We start from the raw sequence: 19,310 nt of genomic DNA, 5'->3' as shown, positions 1-19,310 counted from the left end.
TGATTCATTACAACAAGATTTCATTGCAAGTATTTCCTATGAAGCTAAATCAAGAATACAGCTATACTGTCTGACAAAAATGTCCAACATCATGGCTTGTATTTCTAAGGATGCTCAATGTCAAGGACAAAATTTCGAAAATTGGCAACAAATGAATCTGCATTGGCATGTATTAGTTGGAAACCTGCTGCTAACAGCCATTCATCTTGCATGTCCAGCCCAACATTTATAGCAGAGATTGCTCCCTAAACCATTTGTTGGTATTTCAAAATATACTAAATTTGTTTAAATCATTTTAGACAAAGGGCCTACAACATGTATAGTATGTGTTTTCTGTTAAATGTATTGTTTTACACCCAAAATATGGTATAATTAGAAACTTTCCATGATGTTCATAGACATTTAGGACAAAATATTTTAAGCTAATAATTTGACAAATGAATCTCTGCAATTGGCATTACACGATGGTCTCCTTACAGAATTCTACAAACCCAATGTAAACTGTCATGAAATGTGAAAATTGCATTTGAATATAATCCATTATATAGCAGTATTGACCAACATTAGTATCAAAAGAAGTGATTAACAAGTTCTACTTTCAATGGTACCAGAAACAAATAATTATATTTGGTCTTCTATTTTTGGAGATCTATCTTCGTAATGGACAATTGTTTGTAAAGAATACAATATGTACAAATAACCAATCATTCTTGAGAAAATATAATATAGCCTAAAGAACATTGGTATTTAGAAAACACTTCTAATTTATCTAAACCAACAAAGAATATATTCAAATTCTTGCAAATGCTATTTTCAATAATTTATATACACAATTCTTATACACATGTAAAAACGCAAATCTGACATGATCACTGACAAGAAATATGTTCTCTTACAAAAGTTGTTTTTACCACATCACAGATCCAAGAGATGGGACATAATTAAACAAATCCTGTATTGACGTCACTGTCTTGCAGCAGTTCCATCTACACTAACTTGATGGACAGATATAAAATGATCATATCCCGACTTGACGACAAACCTCAGATGGGTTGCAGCGGTGGCCTCATCAAACTACAATATATAAATATTCATAATAATTATGTGATTAGAAATAAAGGAACATGTACTCTGTATAAAGTACACTTTTGCACTGTACTAATAAGCAAAGTTCAAAGTTTATTAGGAATCCTGTCAGCTAAATGCTGTTTTACAAGGAGCCAGTTAAAATATTACATTAAAATACAATACAGAAAAAAAGCTATAAAAATATATACAAATATACAAAGCAACAATTACATTAGAACTAGCATCATTTTAGTTGTGATAATGTTATCATTTTCATCGCACATCTTGTACATTACAGTCAGGAGACAAACATACATACAGTAGTTTGCATGCTTCCAAACTGCAGTCTGTGGGAATTTTTAAAAAGAGTAGGTTCAAGTTCAGGAATGGAAAGAGTGACACCGCATACATGTATGAGCTGCAACAGATAACTTTATTGATCATACTGGTACAGCTGATGAGACGTTTCCTCTCCTACCTAAAAATACTCAAAGTAAATATTGGCCTTGCACATGACTGGTTACAATGGATATGTACATGATTGCTGAAAAGAGAAACGAGCTGATTGGTCATTATGATTTAAAGAACTTGTCAATTGGTTGAAATAAAATCAATCTCACTGGCAGGCTAATTCTCAGTCAGAATCCTAAATTCGCACAGTCCGCTAATGTGTATCCTACACATAAAGAGTGAAACATTGCAGAATAAACTTACAGTGAAATCTTCTACTTGTAAAGCCATGTCTGTTACTGTAAATTCTTTTTCTTCCAGAATTTCAAAATCTATAGGTTCAGCTTGTACACTTCGCTCTATACTCATTTTATGTACTGTAATTAAGGAAAAAAGGTATAAGAGTTATTGCATTTTTTGCAATTTTCACATATGATAATCAAATTTTGATTTCAAATGCGTGCTACTTTGGGTTCTCTAGTTCTCATAGTGTCAAACTTGAAGGTCATTTTATGCAATTAATTTAGTGTTTTAACTTCAGTTATGTATTAAACATGTTGTTTTGGTATTGTAGGCATCCCGGTCCTGAAATCTTATAAAATGTTTGTAAAATATGAAATGTATTTTTTTTGCCAAAATCCCCAAAGAAATTTCAGTAAATTGTGCAAGGTTCCTATATAAACACCTTGAAAGTCACTGGTGTTTGTGATATGACAATCAATCAATCAATAGTCTTCATATTGGTATAATATAGGAGATTATTGTTATTGCACTGTGTTGTAGACCCCTGACTTTTACTGAGCATTATGCTAATTTAACAATGCCTGGTGGGCAAAACCAAAAGTCCAATTGCACGTAGGATTTTATGACTGATGATTCAAATGAAGCCTTCTTATAGTGGGTGCAAGATATTTTCATACACCTAACTCCCATAACCTGGTCGGCAATTACCGAGGGACTTCGCAACATCCCCAGGCACTTTCCGAGACACTCAAGTGACAGTTATAGACGCAATAAAGTTGCATACCGGCCCACGTGACAGTTATAGACTCAATAAAGTTACATACCGGCCCACGTGACAGTTATAGACTCAATAAAGTTACATACCGGCCCACGTGACAGTTATAGACTCAATAAAGTTACATACCGGCCCACGTGACAGTTATAGACTCAATAAAGTTACATACCGGCCCACGTGACAGTTATAGATTCAATAAAGTTACATACCGGCCCACGTGACAGTTATAGACTCAATAAAGTTACATACCGGCCCACATGACAGTTATAGACTCAATAAAGTTACATACCGGCCCACGTAAGAGTTATAGACTCAATAAAGTTACATACCGGCCCACGTGACAGTTATAGACTCAATAAAGTTACATACCGGCCCACGTGATAGTTATAGACTCAATAAAGTTACATACCGGCCCACGTGACAGTTATAGACTCAATAAAGTTACATACCGGCCCACATGACAGTTATAGACTCAATAAAGTTACATACCGGCCCACGTAAGAGTTATAGACTCAATAAAGTTACATACCGGCCCACGTGACAGTTATAGACTCAATAAAGTTACATACCGGCCCACGTGACAGTTATAGACTCAATAAAGTTACATACCGGCCCACGTGATAGTTATAGACTCAATAAAGTTACATACCGGCCCACGTGACAGTTAATCAAAACCCCAGACATGGTATGCCTCTGATGTGTGGTCGCGAGGGACAAAGGGTAGTTGGACTATTCCATTGCTTTTTAAGTACAAAAATCATTGCTGCGCGAGGGACAAGAGGTAGTTGGACTATTCCATTGCTTTTTAAGTACAAAAATCATTGCTGCATAACACTTGGAAGAAATCGAATATGTAGTTTGTTGAGGTACTGTCAATGGATTATGTTAATAATATTAGCATTGTGAGTGTTGCATTCAATTTCTTGTATAATGGGATGTCCCATTGTCGGTTTGCCAGAACACTCATCACCCAGTCAATCTTTCCCTGGAATTTTCTACTTAGTTTCACCTCCACATCATCACCATAAAGCAGTTTCAAATATCTTTCAGATACGAGTGAAATTTAATAAATTCAACGATTTCTTGTTCAGACTTCAGTCAACAACAGATGCTAGTTGGAATGTCTAACCGATGAGACAGAAATGCCATACAATCTCTTGGACCGTTGCCCTCGCTAGTCCAACTTTCTCTGCGATTATTCGCAAAAGGCGAATAATCTCCATCTGAGTGTCTTTGTCTACACACTTTGACATAATAGCAATAATTGTATAGTCAACGATGAGTTCAAATCAGAAACTATATTCAAAACTAAATTGTTCTTACAAGGGTTATTTTGGTAATTTCAATACATGTTGGTGGCATTTTAAATAATTGTATCAACAAGGTTTATTATTTTCCCGAAATGTTCAAAATACAATTTACTAAATGAACAAGCATATGAATGCATGAAATAATTAATATCAAGTATGATTGAAACATGATTGTTTGATAAATTTTCAACTTGACGCTTACAAGTTGTAATAGTTGAGTTGAATCCATCTAAAACCTTGGTCCGTTGTTTTGATTAACCTGTCACGTAGGCGGGTATACAAGTTTATTACGTCTACAATGATCACTGGATCATCTAGGAAAGTGTCTGGGGATGTTGCAAAGGTCCTTGGTAATTGCCTACCAGGTGCGGAAGTTAGGTGTATGTAAATAACTTGTGCCCGCTGTATTGAATCAAAATTTGATGTGATGCATTTCCCATTAGGCAGTTTGCGATGCACAGACATTTTTCAATAACTGTGCTTTAACCTTTTCTTTCAAAAATGTGTATAATCATTACCACTGTGTGTCTAAGCAAACTTAAAGATAGAACATTTCATAATTTGTAGGCTAGTTGTGCTGAGTGTGTCCAGAAGCAGTTGTTGACAAACACTGTGAGAAATAAGATGTTAACATCTTTCACCCTTAGAATTGTGAGCTATTGGGCCCTAAAGTACTAGTATTCTTACCCAGACTTGAGTGAAAAATAGATTATCAATGAATTCTTTATTTTCACCTTATACTTACTTTGATATGTCTTAAGATTTACTGCATTAATATTCATAAGACCAGAAAAACTAATGACAAATTCTTGTGGAAATAGTCCAGTACTTGACCAGAAAGTCTCTTCACTCCTGATAATCAAAATCACAGAAATATACATGTATATTTATTTATATACATTGAATGGTGGACTACATGTCCACTACATGTCCACTACATGTCCACTACATGTACACTACATGTACACTACATGTACAGTAGTTGGACAGCCTGACCTACAATTATCTCAAGACTACAGAATTATGACTGAATATCAGTTGGATTCTGACTAATGAAAACAGTATGAAACTTAATTACTAGTCCAGGAGTAGAGAAACATTTTCAGAATCATGTTCTATTGCGGTACACACTAGAAGTCTGTGAAACAACAACTGCGTAATTATTCTAAAATTATCTATTTCTAGTTTCTATTTGTAAATAGTGTATTACCACAGTCAGCTGGTGCACACACATGATAATAAAATAAATAAGATATTTACTATATCTTGAGTACACCATGAAACTGAATAAGAGACAAGTTGTGAAACGCGTTTTTCAGATTCCTACAAATCAGGACAAAAATTCCAATCTTTCACAAAAATACGATCCGTTGGAGGTAATATTAATTAAGCCAACCGATAACAAAATTCGACCAAATTCAGCATTTTTGTGTGGAAAAATCCCTCAAATACGAACACCTAATTACACTAAGAACATAGAACACTTTCCCGGGGTATTTGAAAACAAAATTGTCATCTAACCGTGAGCCCGTCGCTGATTGGCTACTGAGCTGGCATGACAATTTTTGGTTTCAAATATCCAAGGAAATCCACGGAAAGTGTTTTAGGTTCTTGGTGTAATTAGGTGTTCGTATGCAAGGGATTTTTCCACACAAAAATGCCGAATTCGGCTGAATTTTGTTATCGGTTGGCTTAATATAACCCCAACGGATCGTATTTTTGTGAAAGATTGTCACCTTTGTCCACATGTGTAGGAATCTGAAAAACGCGTTTCACAACTTGTCTCTTATTTAGTTTTATGCTGCATTCAAGATGGCGCCCCCCCCCCATATAGTAAATATTGTATTTATTTTAATATCACGCGTGCACCAGCTGATTGTGTGTATTACATGTTTTGCTATTTGACTAGAATGATGTCCTCATGCACTTATTTCTAAACATTGTGTTTCCTGACAGAAAATGGGTCTGGGATTAATAGTCAGAAATAAGTTTTATCTCGCAATATCAAATTTGATACATATTGCATATTCAACAAAATCTTATTGAATTACCTTATTAATATTATATTCACAACCACATGTATGCATAACGCCAATTTTTTTTTTACTCATATCTTTTTTTTAATATTAATGCAGTTATCATGGAAAATCCTGTTTTTTGTTTTTTCTTCGCTCACAGCGCAGTTTTTTTCCAAATCTTCCAGCCTCTATTTACCTTACAAGGAAATGATGTACCGGTACGTAGAAAAAGCTACGCTCATCACATCCTCGGCAGCTGGCCGTACATACAGCATACCGTTATCCCATCCCTAATTTTTCGAATAAGCAACTGGACAGCGTTTGAGTAATAATAATAATCACAAACATACCCGTCTATCATGTGTTCCGGCGGATGTTTTTCATCACTCGCAGTAGCCAATACAACTTTGGCACCAGCATCAGTTAGGGCAACATCGAACATGGTTATCAGACTCAATATGACCACAGACTAATAAAGTATGACCTTCCAATACACGAAGACAGGGAATGTTGAGCCCCACAAACAAGCTCAGTTTCGAAGTTTCCGCAAAATGAAAATATGTTATCAAGTGCGCATGACAGAAACGAAGTCTCGTGGTTTCTCGCGAAGAATCGTAATTGCTCCTCGAACAAAACGTTTATTAAATGCCTTTACTATATGTATCATAGTACATTGATGTTTACAATTACCCTCTCATTAACAATAATAAGATTATTCAATATTTTGATATTCTTAAAATCTCTTGTAATAGTAATTAAAAGTAACGAGTACTTAGGTGTATACATTTGTGCAATGTACAAGCCTTTGGGATATCCCGGCTTCGGCACACTTGCGCATACCTGGGTTTCCCTGTGCATGCTTGATTAGCCTCGTTTGGTTGGCGAAAGCATGGCTGATACAAATCAACGTCGGAAGAGAGGAGAACGTAATGGTGGACGGAAAGATGCGGCGACAGTCAAGCATGTAGTCAAAAGATACCGTAGCTCGTTGCCTGAGGTGTATCTACTGGTCGTCTTGGTGATGTTCGGTGGCAATCTAGCCGCAGTTGTCTGGTCATATAGTTGGTTGCCCGAACCGCGCGTCGTGTCGACTGTCGACTCGGACTCAATAAGATCGCCCGATGCGGTGGGGGAATTTTACGAACATCGTGCCAGGAAACATCTAGATATATTAACCAGCTTTGGGCCGAGAACTACCGGTAGTGTTGAAAACGAAGAAATGGCCTTCAGGTATATCTTGAAAGAACTGAATAAAATTAAACCACACCCACAGAAAAAATATGAGAAGGACGTACAAAGGCCAGAGGGTTCATTCTCGCTTCATCTAATCAAGGACTTCAGTAATTATTACCGTAATGTCACCAATATCATCGCACGTGTAGGGCCCGGAGAGACTGCGATGTCACCAGGAAAAAAAAACAAGAAAACACGCCCAAGTCTTCTAGTGAATTGCCACTTTGATTCGGTACCTGATAGCCCAGGTAAAATGTACTAGTAATCAAGTATGTATAGGTTGCAAATGGTGCGACATGCAGTAAAGGAACTCAAAAAAATTGAAGGGAAGTTTCGCAAATCATGAGATGATCGATCATCTAGAAATGAGATGATTTCTAAAAATAGAAAAATAGTGATTTAAATGAGTGATTGTGAAAAAAAAAGTGTTTTTGCTTGTGCTTATTCCCAAAGTGTGTGGGTGTTATTTTGTATAGGCAATAATCTAGCACACTTTGATCTTGATGTCCTTATTAATACGACTTCATTGTCATTGAAACTTGTGATCCTATGAGATCTTATTTGCATATCACCATCATTGATGAAATTTCATACTCGCTTATAAAACCTTAATAATATTAAACTAATGTAATTATTTGGAAAAAACCATAATGATAATTTACTAAAATAATTTTACAGTAATTATTTGCTAGGGTTACCCCTGCAAGCCAGAGACTTGTAGGTGAAGTACAGACAGCTCTCAAAGGTCTTATAAAGCATGTACAAGTACCGGTACATAGATTAACCAAGAGTTAATATGATCATCAATTTTTGCATCTAAAAACAAGATCTCAAGTCTCAAGATCGTTACTTGACTAGAAATGGTCAGTTCAAACCATTTTTATGAGGGTCCACACAAATGTGCGCATTTACGAGCATTATGATGCACCCTTGACACACCAGCATTTGACATTTCAGACTGTTTGGATAACATTGCCATTTATTGTATTGAAATTTACATGATTGTATGAAATTAAATTGAAAGGCAATTGCATCGTAATTTACAATTTATATTCAATGTATCCAAGCCCCCACCGAGCTTGTTCTAATTGCGTAATGACCTGCAGGTGAGCATGGGAAACTGGTCAGTAACTTACAGCTAGCAAAGTTGATGTGTTTTGCTTTTCAAACAATATGGCGGTGACAGTAATTAAAGACTTAAAATAGTTTGAGTTAAATTCAAATTTTACATATATGCAAAGAATTATGGGTAAAACATGTCATTGTATATAATCAGAAACTATAATCACCCTGGAAACTCTAAACTCTAACTCTAAATTATATGTAATTTGTTTGAAAATGTTTTCACAAATCAAAAAAATTCAAGCAACCCTTTTTGGGGGGCTCATAAGAGATAACTTTGAAAAAATTCCAACTGTGACTGTGTCATTTTTAATGAATTGTTGTGTTTGTAACTGTGTTAAATTCATGAATCATATAAAATTGCAACTCACTGTCACAAAACTGAGACGGCGTTGCAAGTAATAAAATAGAAAAATGTTTTGCATGATTGCCAGATTCTTTCCCTCTTCTCTCACTTCAGGCGCAAGCGATGATGCTGGTAGCTGCGCTGTCTTGCTGGAAATATTACGAATCTTAGTTGAATCAGACGAGCCACTCAAGCATAGCGTCATATTCCTGTTCAATGGTGCAGAGGAAAACATTTTGCATGCAAGCCATGGATTTATAACTAACCATCAATGGAGGAAAGATATCAAAGCATTTCTGAATTTTGAAAGTGCTGGGTCGGGTGGACGGGAGGTAGTTTTTCAAACAGGTAAGTGCTTCAAAAAAATCAACATTTTTCAAGATTTGATATAAAAAATAGTTACTGTATTTGTAGTACAATGTACATATCAAATATATTACGAGTATACTTTTTAATTACAATTAATTATATTAGAGGTTTACTGTCTGACTCATGGCAGAGTAGGACCTTAAACACTGCATAACCACTGAGTCACAAAACTGCATGGTTTTGATGAGAGAATGTTTATACTAACATATGATACAACATTCCCACAATTCTTAGTATTAACACAGATTGTTTTTGTGTAGTAAATAATATACATACATACATACATGATCAGAGGTTGAATATTTTGGAAATTGCTCACTGGCAAATAAAAAAAGTCATGATTTTTAATGATCTAGCTCTGTTATTAAATTTGCTCACTTCTCAGATAATTTTTAAAGTATGTTTAACCATTTATGTTATTTTCTGCATTCATTTAATACAGTAAAAAATTGTATGTTGTGTATTAAATACAAAAACATTCAAATTTAATTTGCTGTACTGGTCCAATCTGTAGGTATTGTATCCTTGGTAGTTATATCATTCATCTGCCCCAGTCTCCTTGGATTAGCAAATTAATTCATCAAGTATTAGAATATATGTAAAGGAATATTTCATTGTCCTCTGACATGCAAAAACAGTACAGTACTTGTGGTACTGTGGGCGGTTATTAGCAGTGATTTCCATTAACAATTTATCGCTACAACCCAGGGTAAGATGGACTTCTCCGTGCATGCATTTTTAACATATATTGATACCTTGCAGCAGCTTATTTAATGGCATAATTTTAAAATGGTTGATGCACCATTTGCACATATTAATGTATTCTGATTTTTTTTTATCATTTTTTTAAACATAGTATCTCTTTGTCTACAGATGATAACGATCAAAAAATTTGCCGAATATATATGGAAACAATTATTTAAGTTTATTTTGTGAAATCTGAAAGGGGTCATATGAGGGTAAAATCTGATTTTTAATAGGTTTCAGCTGATGGAAAATTTGTGTTTGCATTATCTGTCTCTAGTAATTACATGGTTGTGTCAACTTTTGCTGAAATTGTATTTTAAAGAACTTGAGCATGGCAACAATTTTATATCTGTACTCAGACTTGATTAGGATTTAACAGATCAAATTTTAAGTGCAAAGCTTGTACGGCATATTAAATTATGTGAGTTGTACCGTTATAATTCCTTAATGTTTAACATGTTTCAGGGTTATCTAAAACTTACAAAAGGTTATAGATTGACATTATATAGTCTAATATTAACTAATAGGGCTTAGCTAGTTGTGCATAAATGCAGGTTGGGATTTGTTTGCAAATATTGTAACAACTGACTCTATGGTAAAAATGCATTATTTGAAAGATCTTGAAAATTACAACAGTTGAGCAATTGTGTAATTAATTGACATGTAATTTCCAGTTGAGGGAATGGGGAAAATATTTAATAAAATAGTTTATATATTCTCTAATGTTGTAGGACAGTTTGTAAGTTGTGTTGCAGGTCATGTTATTTTTAAATTATTTATTTTGTATTATGCGGTCAGTGTCACTCATGCTATTCTGGTATCACTATCATAGTAGTAGTAATATTTATTTAGCAGTGTGGAAGACTATATTTATCATGGCAGTTCAGTGTAATAAAACAGTTTAATAAGTTTAATAATTTACTGAATTTTTCAAAATACATATAAATATATTAAAATCCTGGCAAGCTGATTGGCCAATGTAAGCCTTATAAATTTTTAGACATCATGGCTGAGTATCATAAAATTCACCATTATCTCTAAATATTAGTGGTTTACATAATATTTATTGATTTATTATTCAGAATTTAATACAATAATTCAAATATTCATAAATTTGCTCACCCATGTTTAGTGCCAATATTTCACTGTTTGTTAGATGGAAAATCTTGATTTTGGTTACCAAAATGTATTCTTGTTTTGATCTTTGAGTCAAAATCTTTGAAATATCTCATTCTAATTTGCTTGAGTGTGTGTCGAAAGTTAGTAATTTGTTAGGGAGTATATAGATGTTGACATTACCTTGTACATCTTACTCTCTGTTGTATCGTGGATCTACAAACATGGTGCTTGATAATAATTGGAGTGTTTTATTTAAGGTCCACATCATCCATGGTTAGTGCACGCCTATGCAGCCACTGCAAAATATCCCTTAGCAAACTCCTTTGCACAAGATTTATTCCAGAGCGGTGTCATTCCTGCGGATACTGACTTCAGGATTTTCCGAGATTATGGAGACGTTCCAGGTAACAAGTTCCTGCTTTTAATTGTATGTTACATGCCGTTATTGTAAAATAAAATTCAGATTCTAGCATTTTGTCATGAATTCTCATATCGATCAAAGTGAATTTGTTGATGATGAAATGTGTTGGAACAGGTATTCAATATTATTTAAAAAAGTTTTAGAGTCCCAAGTGTCTGTTAAACAATTTTCACCATTAACATCCTCTGAATCTCATAACATTCTCACCCAAAGTTTGTGAAATACTTCCAAACTAGTCCTACTGTCATTTATCTACCCTTGGAAGATTTTGGTGTCATACGAATATGATAAATATATAATTTTCTTTTATGTGATTTCACCTTGGACTTGTGATCAGGAAATGTGATAATCCCATACAATGCTTTTGAACTTCAATCTTAGAGAGGGACCCCCCCCCCCACTTAAGTAAAAAAAAGTAGCCCTTTTATAAACAGAATATGTTTCATTGGAACTCGTCACACAAAAGTGTTAACGCAATCTCTGCTTGTGACTACTTATATAATTGTATATTTCCTATTGGTTGGTATTACCTGAAGCAGGAAGTGCTAGAGGGTGCTAGACTTACTATCAGTGCATATTCAATCTTCTTCTTTTAAAATATTTTCCATGTTGAATAATAATTTTTCATAAATTTAACTACAAATTGTAAAAAAAATAAAATAGAGTATTACTACATGCATTTTTCATGATAAGTTAAAATAAAAGTGCAAACCTGCACACTCATCAATATTGGAAATTAAATTGACTTGTATTTGCTGTTATATGGTGCCCTCAAAGGTTGAGTATGACAATTATCTTGTTTTTATTTTGATACAATTTGTATTTTTTTAACACTTTAAACCTGAAAGATGAGTAAATATTTAAAGCATAGTAGTATTTGTTATCATTTTAATTGTTGCATAAGTTTTGTTACATTATCTGTGTTCATTGTTTCTATCGCCTAGGTATTGATATGGCTTACGTAACTAATGGATATGTCTACCATACAGAGTATGATGAGCCCCAACGAATTTACCCTGGATCTCTACAAGCTGCAGGTAAGACCCTGAAACACTATTAATATAGGAATTTAATAAATTTCCAGAATATCCTTAAATTCTATATTGAAAAATCATTGTCAATGTTGTAGTACTCTTTATAAATTGTGATCAAAACTAAACAAAAAATAAATTAAGGGGTCAAACATTTGAAATTAGGGATAGGGCGGAGGCTGGCTGAAAGATTTTGACCAGTGCAATTTGTTTTTTGCCAACAATTGTTCCTGCAACATCTTGCATGCAATTTTTTATTTTCTTTCTCATCATCTAGCTTGAAATTTTTTTTTTCAACAAATCTTTCAGCCACCCTGATGAAATCAAATGGTCGTCCATACCTAACATGTTCAAGCATCATTTATAGATGTTTTCAGTCGCATGATTTAAATCATGCAAATTTTGTAGATACAATGATGAGTATGTAAATGAGTATAATCTCAAGTTAATCTCAAGTCTGTTAATCTGCTGCTCTTAATTTTGATGTATGCCTTCTCATTGGGAAGTGTGGCTGAACAGTTGGACAAGAAAATCACTGAATTTTCTACTATTTTATTTTATTTTATTCCAGGAGACAACATTTTAGCCCTGATTAAACACATTGCCAATTCCCCATATTTAGAAGATCCCGAAGAATATCGCCATGGTGACATGATATATTTTGATGTTCTTGGTTTTTTTCTTGTGGCTTATCCTGTGCGTATTGCTACTCTACTTAATGGTTGTATTCTGCTCTATGTATTGACTTCTATATGGCAAAGAGTGCTGGCCAATGAAGATGAGTATGAAGGTGGGTACCAAAAAAATAAGGCAGTGTCTCGCGCCCTCAGCTGGGGAAGTGGGAAATTTTTTTATTATTACATATGACTTCTCTCACTGTAAACAGTTTAACTGCTTGGAATATTAGGCAATTTGGTGATTGAATGGCGTACGTCATGTGAACAAAATTTTGCAAAAGTCAATCGAAATTTTACATATGTTTGATATATATATTTTAAATTAATGAACAATTTTTCTCTCACAAAATTAAAGTAAAAATGACTTTTTGGATTTCTTCTTGAAAGTCAATTGCTTTAATAATTGTTATATGTGTACTTTGGCTGGATCTCTCTCAGATTTATTCATTTTGTGATGACATTTTCAATTTTGGTACTTTTAATGATAATTTTTGTAGTTTTTATTAAAAAATGTGATTTTTTAGTTTTTCTCAATTACTTTGATACTTGGTATAGATACCATGATGATAGATGATAAAAATTGTAATTGCCATGACAACAACCATATAAACTACAATGGTTTTGATATGGCAAGAACATGGTAGGAACAATAGCCTAGCAAACACCTATTATTTCATCATCATCTCATATTTTGATCGTGAGGTCATTGAAAAGAGAAGTTATACGAACAGATTCTATAATTTAAAACTTCTCCCAAGCTGAGGGAATTGCAACAGGGCTTGAACTTCATTTTCATCAAAAGCAATTGTCTTGATATCTAATGATTGTATGTCAGTGCTTTTCAATACTGTAACCGGCTTTAAATTTACGAAAAACAAACTTCGTAAATCAGTGAATATCATACAAATTAGGAATGAAAAAATTTGCCTGTGGTCACAGATGGTCATTGACTTTTGCAAAAATTGTTTTTACAGATACAGATGCCATAAATTCCTTCAATTCGGAAAATTTTGAGTGGTTAAAATGGTTTACTGCCTTTTTATGTTATTTCTATATAGATATTTTATAAATGAAAACTGTTTTCCCCTTGAAGTTTAAGCTTTGCTGCATCATGTACTGAAAATTTTTAGACTTGTAGTTCTTATAGCATTAGCTATTTCTTTGAGAAATTTCCAGTGGATGCTATCAGGACTTGATGACTTAATATTTATTGAGTACATATTTATTCCTTGTTTTCTTTGGCTTTTTTTCATTGACATGATGTACTTGGGCTAAGAAATTGCTTATTTTGTCAGTATTAGCAATATTATTCCCAACTTTAAATTCTCAAATACTTAGTTTAATCTACAACGTTAATATTAGAAGTCTTTCATGTTACTTCAAAAGGTCCAGCTCCAGTCTAAAATGTTCCATGTACACATAATACTTTTGAAGAATCATGAATCATGTTGAACAACAACATTGAAGATGACATGGGTGAAATACCTTTTATTTACGTAATTGTAAAATAATTTGGGATTTCTTTTCTTTTAGCCATATACCTATCTCTCATCATTTTGTTTTTGTTTGTTTTTTTCTTCCCAGGTCCAGTAGGATTGTCTTACCTCTTTCATCTTTTACTGGCTGTTGGTATAATATCATTCAGCTGGTGTTTATCCTTCTTAGTTACCATAACAATTGGCTATCTACTGAGTATGGCTGGTTATGGGATGTTCTGGTTCACATCTAATTCCCTTATATTTGGTGTATACGGATGCCCAGCCTTGTTAACTTTAATTTCTGTTCATATCATTGCCAAACATTATTTTTACAAAAAGGTGAGAAGGGTTGTTCATATAATCAGGTGAAAATTCGATGATCTTTTTTTTATTGTGTTCAGTTGAACTAATATGATTGTATGTCATAATGTCGCTTTTTTTTTTCTTCAAAAATTTTGCAAAATGAGACTAAAATCTCACTAGTTTATTTCACTGGGCTCTTGATCAGTACATTTGAGGATGTGACTGAAACACAGATATAAACTAATTTGCATACCGATAGATTGTTAATAGTTTCCCTCTATTCCTCATTTAACCTTTTCATCATCTGTTCCTTCTTTTCATCAAAAATTCACAAAAAGAGTCCTGTTTATACTCTGCACTTTCCTTCAGAAGATTGGGAATAAATAGCAAAATTTTTTGAATAAAAACTGAAAATTTACTCAAATTTTGTCTGTTGGGTCAAAATTAGGGTTCATTTCCAGAAATATAAAAATATAAGAAAAAAGTGCAAAAAAATTCGACTGGGCATGAAAAAGTTAAATTGCTATAAAATCCACTACAAGCAAACCATCACTTTTTGTAAAATAAAGTGGATAGTTAATTATATAAGGACATAAGGTCTTAACAATTTCTGCTCTTTGTTGGAGGATTTATTAATTAATATTGATTATATGCAAATTAGGTCATTAAATCACTGACCTCTGATTTGGGTACAATTTATGCGTGTTCCTGTCGTAATAGTGCTGTGAAATATTCATTGCATGTTGTGATCAATCTATCGATTAAAATATTGATCTATATTAATTACATTACTTATCCTCAAATGGCTGATTTGCATGTAATCTACCATATATTCTAATTTTTGTTTTCATCTAGAGATTTACAAATCTATGGGAGGTGGAGTCAATCTATTTTGATGCAACGCTTCTATTGTGGATGAGTTTTCTAGCAGTCGCTACTGCCAAGCATTCAATGTCTTCTTATATCTTGCTGATGTGGGTGGCCTTTCCCGTTGTGTTTAGACGATTGACGTCACTGTTTTTTTCAGACCATTTAAATGGTAATTATAATGAGAACTGTTTAAGATTATTATTTACAAAAATTTACCAGATATTGCTATGTAAAATAACTGGACCATATGAACATGCTGAGATATAACAAGTACATGTACCTTAATATTACCGATAGAATTATTCCTGCAAAAAATTGGGATTTTTTAATTGTTAGTCCTCGTTAGACAAAGTGATTTATAATGAGTATAATAATTGCAAACTGGGCTAAAATACACCTTTCCAAAAATAATACAATACTCTTTCAAAAAGAATTGTGACAAATGACAATCACTGCAATTGAAAATAAGTGGAATAAATTTTATAAGCATGGTTTTAGTTACTTGTAGTAACTAATTGTCAAAGAATCTATAAATTTTCATTGCCTACAGGGGTTGATAAAGAAGAAAAAACTCAAGCGTGTGGTCATAAGTAGACTGGCATTAATTATTTTACTTCTGCCCATTGCTCCTTTTCATGTCAGACATGTGGAATGTCCTGACATTTTTTTTTATGTGCAAGTGCTGACATGTAATGCATTTTGCCACAGTTAAACTTTATTGCATGTTTAGGACTACGAGTTCTGGTCAAACATAACCACCTGCAATTTCCCCAAAGTCGTATCAGTGAAAGCAAAACGGCCATTCGAAATAGCCTTCCACTCACATAACCAAAAGTAGCATTTGAGCCCCATCAATCATGAGTCTGATGCAACAACAATTTTGCTAATAATGACTAGTTATAAAACAAAAATATTGAATTTCATATCAGGGTGCTAACAAAGAATTTAAAAAAAAAATTAAATTATGCCAAAATATTAGCAACTAGTTTCCATTCACTCACAGTCCATAATTTATTTACAGCTATGCCGCCTCGACTTTTCTTTGGCTCTCATACTGTATCATTGGTAATCCCCACACTTATGAGTATGTACATTATCTGGATGTTATTTTTGTTGGTCCTACCAATAACTGGAAGAATTGGTTCAGTTGTGAAACCTGATTTGTTGATTGCTGCGTTATTAACGTTTGCTGTTGTCTCGTGTACTTCCTACCTGGTAGGTTCCTATACAATGATGATATTTATTGGGACAATTGAAACTTGATTTTCATGATTGTTTTCAAGTTTGATAACAATCATTGATTCTTTCATTTCACTTTGTTGGTAAATGGTAGTTTTTTCATTGTTGATATCATATCTTGCAAACTTTACTGTCTGTCATTGTTGTTGTTGCTGCAAATATTCAATATTTATATCACATATATATATATGAAGTTAAATTATATGCAAATGGCATCAGCTTTTAAAAAAATAATTTTTTCAACAAAATATCATGATTTGTTTCTGCGTTAAATTCTGCTTTTTTAATTCGCTACAGTCACTGCTACAGTGTTGCATTTGATGTGGTTTCCAGAGCGATGTATACAGCACATGTAAAATACATTTGTTTTATTTCATGAATTTCAAACACACACTGCACAAGAACTAGTAAATATCTGAAGTATGATACATAGCCAAGTATATGTCATTTTTCACTCATTATTATTTCATCACACTATCAAATCGTTTCAGGCATTGATAATGTATATAATATCTTTAAAGTTCTAAAAATGGAATTGTCGCAATATTATAAACAACTTTATTGGCTAAAATCTTTTGTGCCTTAACCATTTAAATCATTTTGCTGCAAAGAATTTTTACAATTTATTGTTACTTGAGAGGATGAAACGCTGTGTATTAAGTGTGACTGTCTCTATTCAAGGCAAATGATTTATATAAATAAAATTATGATCAACAACACTATGATTGACAAATCAAACGAAAGAGTAAATGCAAATAAGAAAAGTGTCCATGGTTTACTTATAAACGTTAATGAAAACAAAGGGTCATAAGTGTCGATACTGAAATAAATGCACAAGTCACATTATCAACGGTAATATAAATGTCAAGCTTGAAAGCATCATCAATTGCATCTTTTCCAGCAAATTAATTGATGAAGCAAATACAAACCAATTATCACAGACTGGATGCAAAGTAACAGGTACAACAATAATGCAGATCTTTCTAAGCATGGCTCTGTCATTGCTGTCTAACACTGTAACACAACTGTCAATATCACTATAATTTGTAATTTATTGCTTCACTACTATCCAATGTTCCTTTGATAACTTTGTACCACTTACTGCCAATATTAGAATATTATTCCTGCTAACCTAACTTTGTATCACTTGTTAAATGCAATAATATTACTCAACTTGGTATCACTTACTGCAAGTGTTACAATATTACCTAACTTTGTAACACTTACTGCAAGTGTTACAATATTACCTAACTTTGTAACACTTACTGCAAGTGTTACAATATTACCTAACTTTGTAACACTTACTGAAAGTGTTACAATATTACCTAACTTTGTAACACTTACTGCAAGTGTTACAATATTACCTAACTTTGTAACACTTGCTGCCAATGTTACATTATTACCTACCTTTGTAACACTTACTGCAAGTGTTACAATATTACTTAACTTTATAACACTTGCTGCCAATGTTACATTATTACCTAACTTTGTAACACTTACTGCAAGTGTTAAAATATTACCTAACTTTGTAACTCTTGCTGCCAATGTTACAATATTACCTAACTTTGTAACACTTACTGCAAGTGTTACAATATTACCAACTTTGTATCACTTGCTGCCAATGTTACAATATTACCTACCTTTGTAACACTTACTGCAAGTGTTACAATATTACCTAACTTTATAACACTTGCTGCAAGTGTTACAATATTACCTAACTATGTAACTCTTGCTGCAAGTGTTACAATATTACCTAACTATGTAACTCTTGCTGCCAATGTTACAATATTACCTAACTTTGCAACTCTTGCTGCCAGTGTTACAATATTACCTACCTTTGTAACACTTACTGCAAGTGTTACAATATTACCTAACTTTGTAACACTTGCTGCCAATGTTACAATATTACCTATAACACTTACTGCAAGTGTTAAAATATTACCTAACTTTGTAACACTAGCTGCCAATGTTACAATATTACCTTACTTTGTATCACTTGCTGCCAATATTACAATATTACCTAACTTTGTAACACTTACTGCAAGTGTTGCAATATTACCTACCTTTATAACACTCGCTGCCAATGTTACAATATTACCTAACTTTGTATCACTTGCTGAAAGTGTTGCAATATTACTTCACTTAGTAACACATGCTGCCAATGTTACATTACCTAACTTTGTATCACTTGCTGCCAATATTACAATATTACCTAACTTTGTAGCCCATTTAGTTCAAAATTATCAAAAAAGAATACATGAAAATAAGTAAAATGCACTAATTTTGGTAGAAAGAGTTATGACATTTTGAATTTACTATTTTCACTGATAAATTAAATCTGCGTAATGTGAATAAATAAATAACAATAGAACTCATTGTTTCACTGGCAAATTGTGACCTTAAAAAACCCAGTGAGTATGCTCAAAGTATCAAAAATGTGAAATTAAAAACCTGGGAAAATTAAATGTTTTTACAATTATAACTCGTGTGT

General features: G+C 33.2%; 2 protein-coding genes across 2 annotated transcripts in view; one reads left to right on the top strand and one right to left on the bottom strand.

The window, feature by feature from the left end:
• Nucleotides 1-789: 789 nt before the first annotated feature.
• LOC100376624 (intraflagellar transport protein 25 homolog) lies at nucleotides 790-6,415 on the bottom strand. The gene is made up of 4 exons (XM_002734830.4): nucleotides 6,215-6,415; nucleotides 4,592-4,698; nucleotides 1,783-1,895; nucleotides 790-1,074 (listed from the first exon to the last, which is right to left on the bottom strand). The coding sequence occupies exons 1-4, from the start codon at nucleotides 6,304-6,306 to the stop codon at nucleotides 964-966; spliced, it is 423 nt and encodes a 140-aa protein (XP_002734876.1). The 5' UTR covers nucleotides 6,307-6,415; the 3' UTR covers nucleotides 790-963.
• Nucleotides 6,416-6,680: 265 nt separating this feature from the next.
• LOC102800815 (endoplasmic reticulum metallopeptidase 1-like) overlaps nucleotides 6,681-19,310 on the top strand; it is a 67,145-nt gene continuing 54,515 nt past the window's right edge. The window contains exons 1-8 of the mRNA XM_085504081.1: nucleotides 6,681-7,345; nucleotides 8,680-8,913; nucleotides 11,058-11,204; nucleotides 12,166-12,258; nucleotides 12,824-13,042; nucleotides 14,514-14,746; nucleotides 15,566-15,749; nucleotides 16,602-16,795. Coding sequence (XP_085360207.1) covers nucleotides 6,754-7,345; nucleotides 8,680-8,913; nucleotides 11,058-11,204; nucleotides 12,166-12,258; nucleotides 12,824-13,042; nucleotides 14,514-14,746; nucleotides 15,566-15,749; nucleotides 16,602-16,795 — 1,896 coding nt within the window. The 5' untranslated portion in view covers nucleotides 6,681-6,753. The remainder of the gene's footprint in view (nucleotides 7,346-8,679; nucleotides 8,914-11,057; nucleotides 11,205-12,165; nucleotides 12,259-12,823; nucleotides 13,043-14,513; nucleotides 14,747-15,565; nucleotides 15,750-16,601; nucleotides 16,796-19,310) is intronic.

The sequence above is a fragment of the Saccoglossus kowalevskii genome, chromosome 9, assembly GCF_978046115.1.
Source record: "Saccoglossus kowalevskii chromosome 9, keSacKowa6.1, whole genome shotgun sequence".
In the NCBI taxonomy this organism is placed as follows: domain Eukaryota; kingdom Metazoa; phylum Hemichordata; class Enteropneusta; family Harrimaniidae; genus Saccoglossus; species Saccoglossus kowalevskii.
This window is presented reverse-complemented; position numbering and strand designations above follow the sequence as displayed.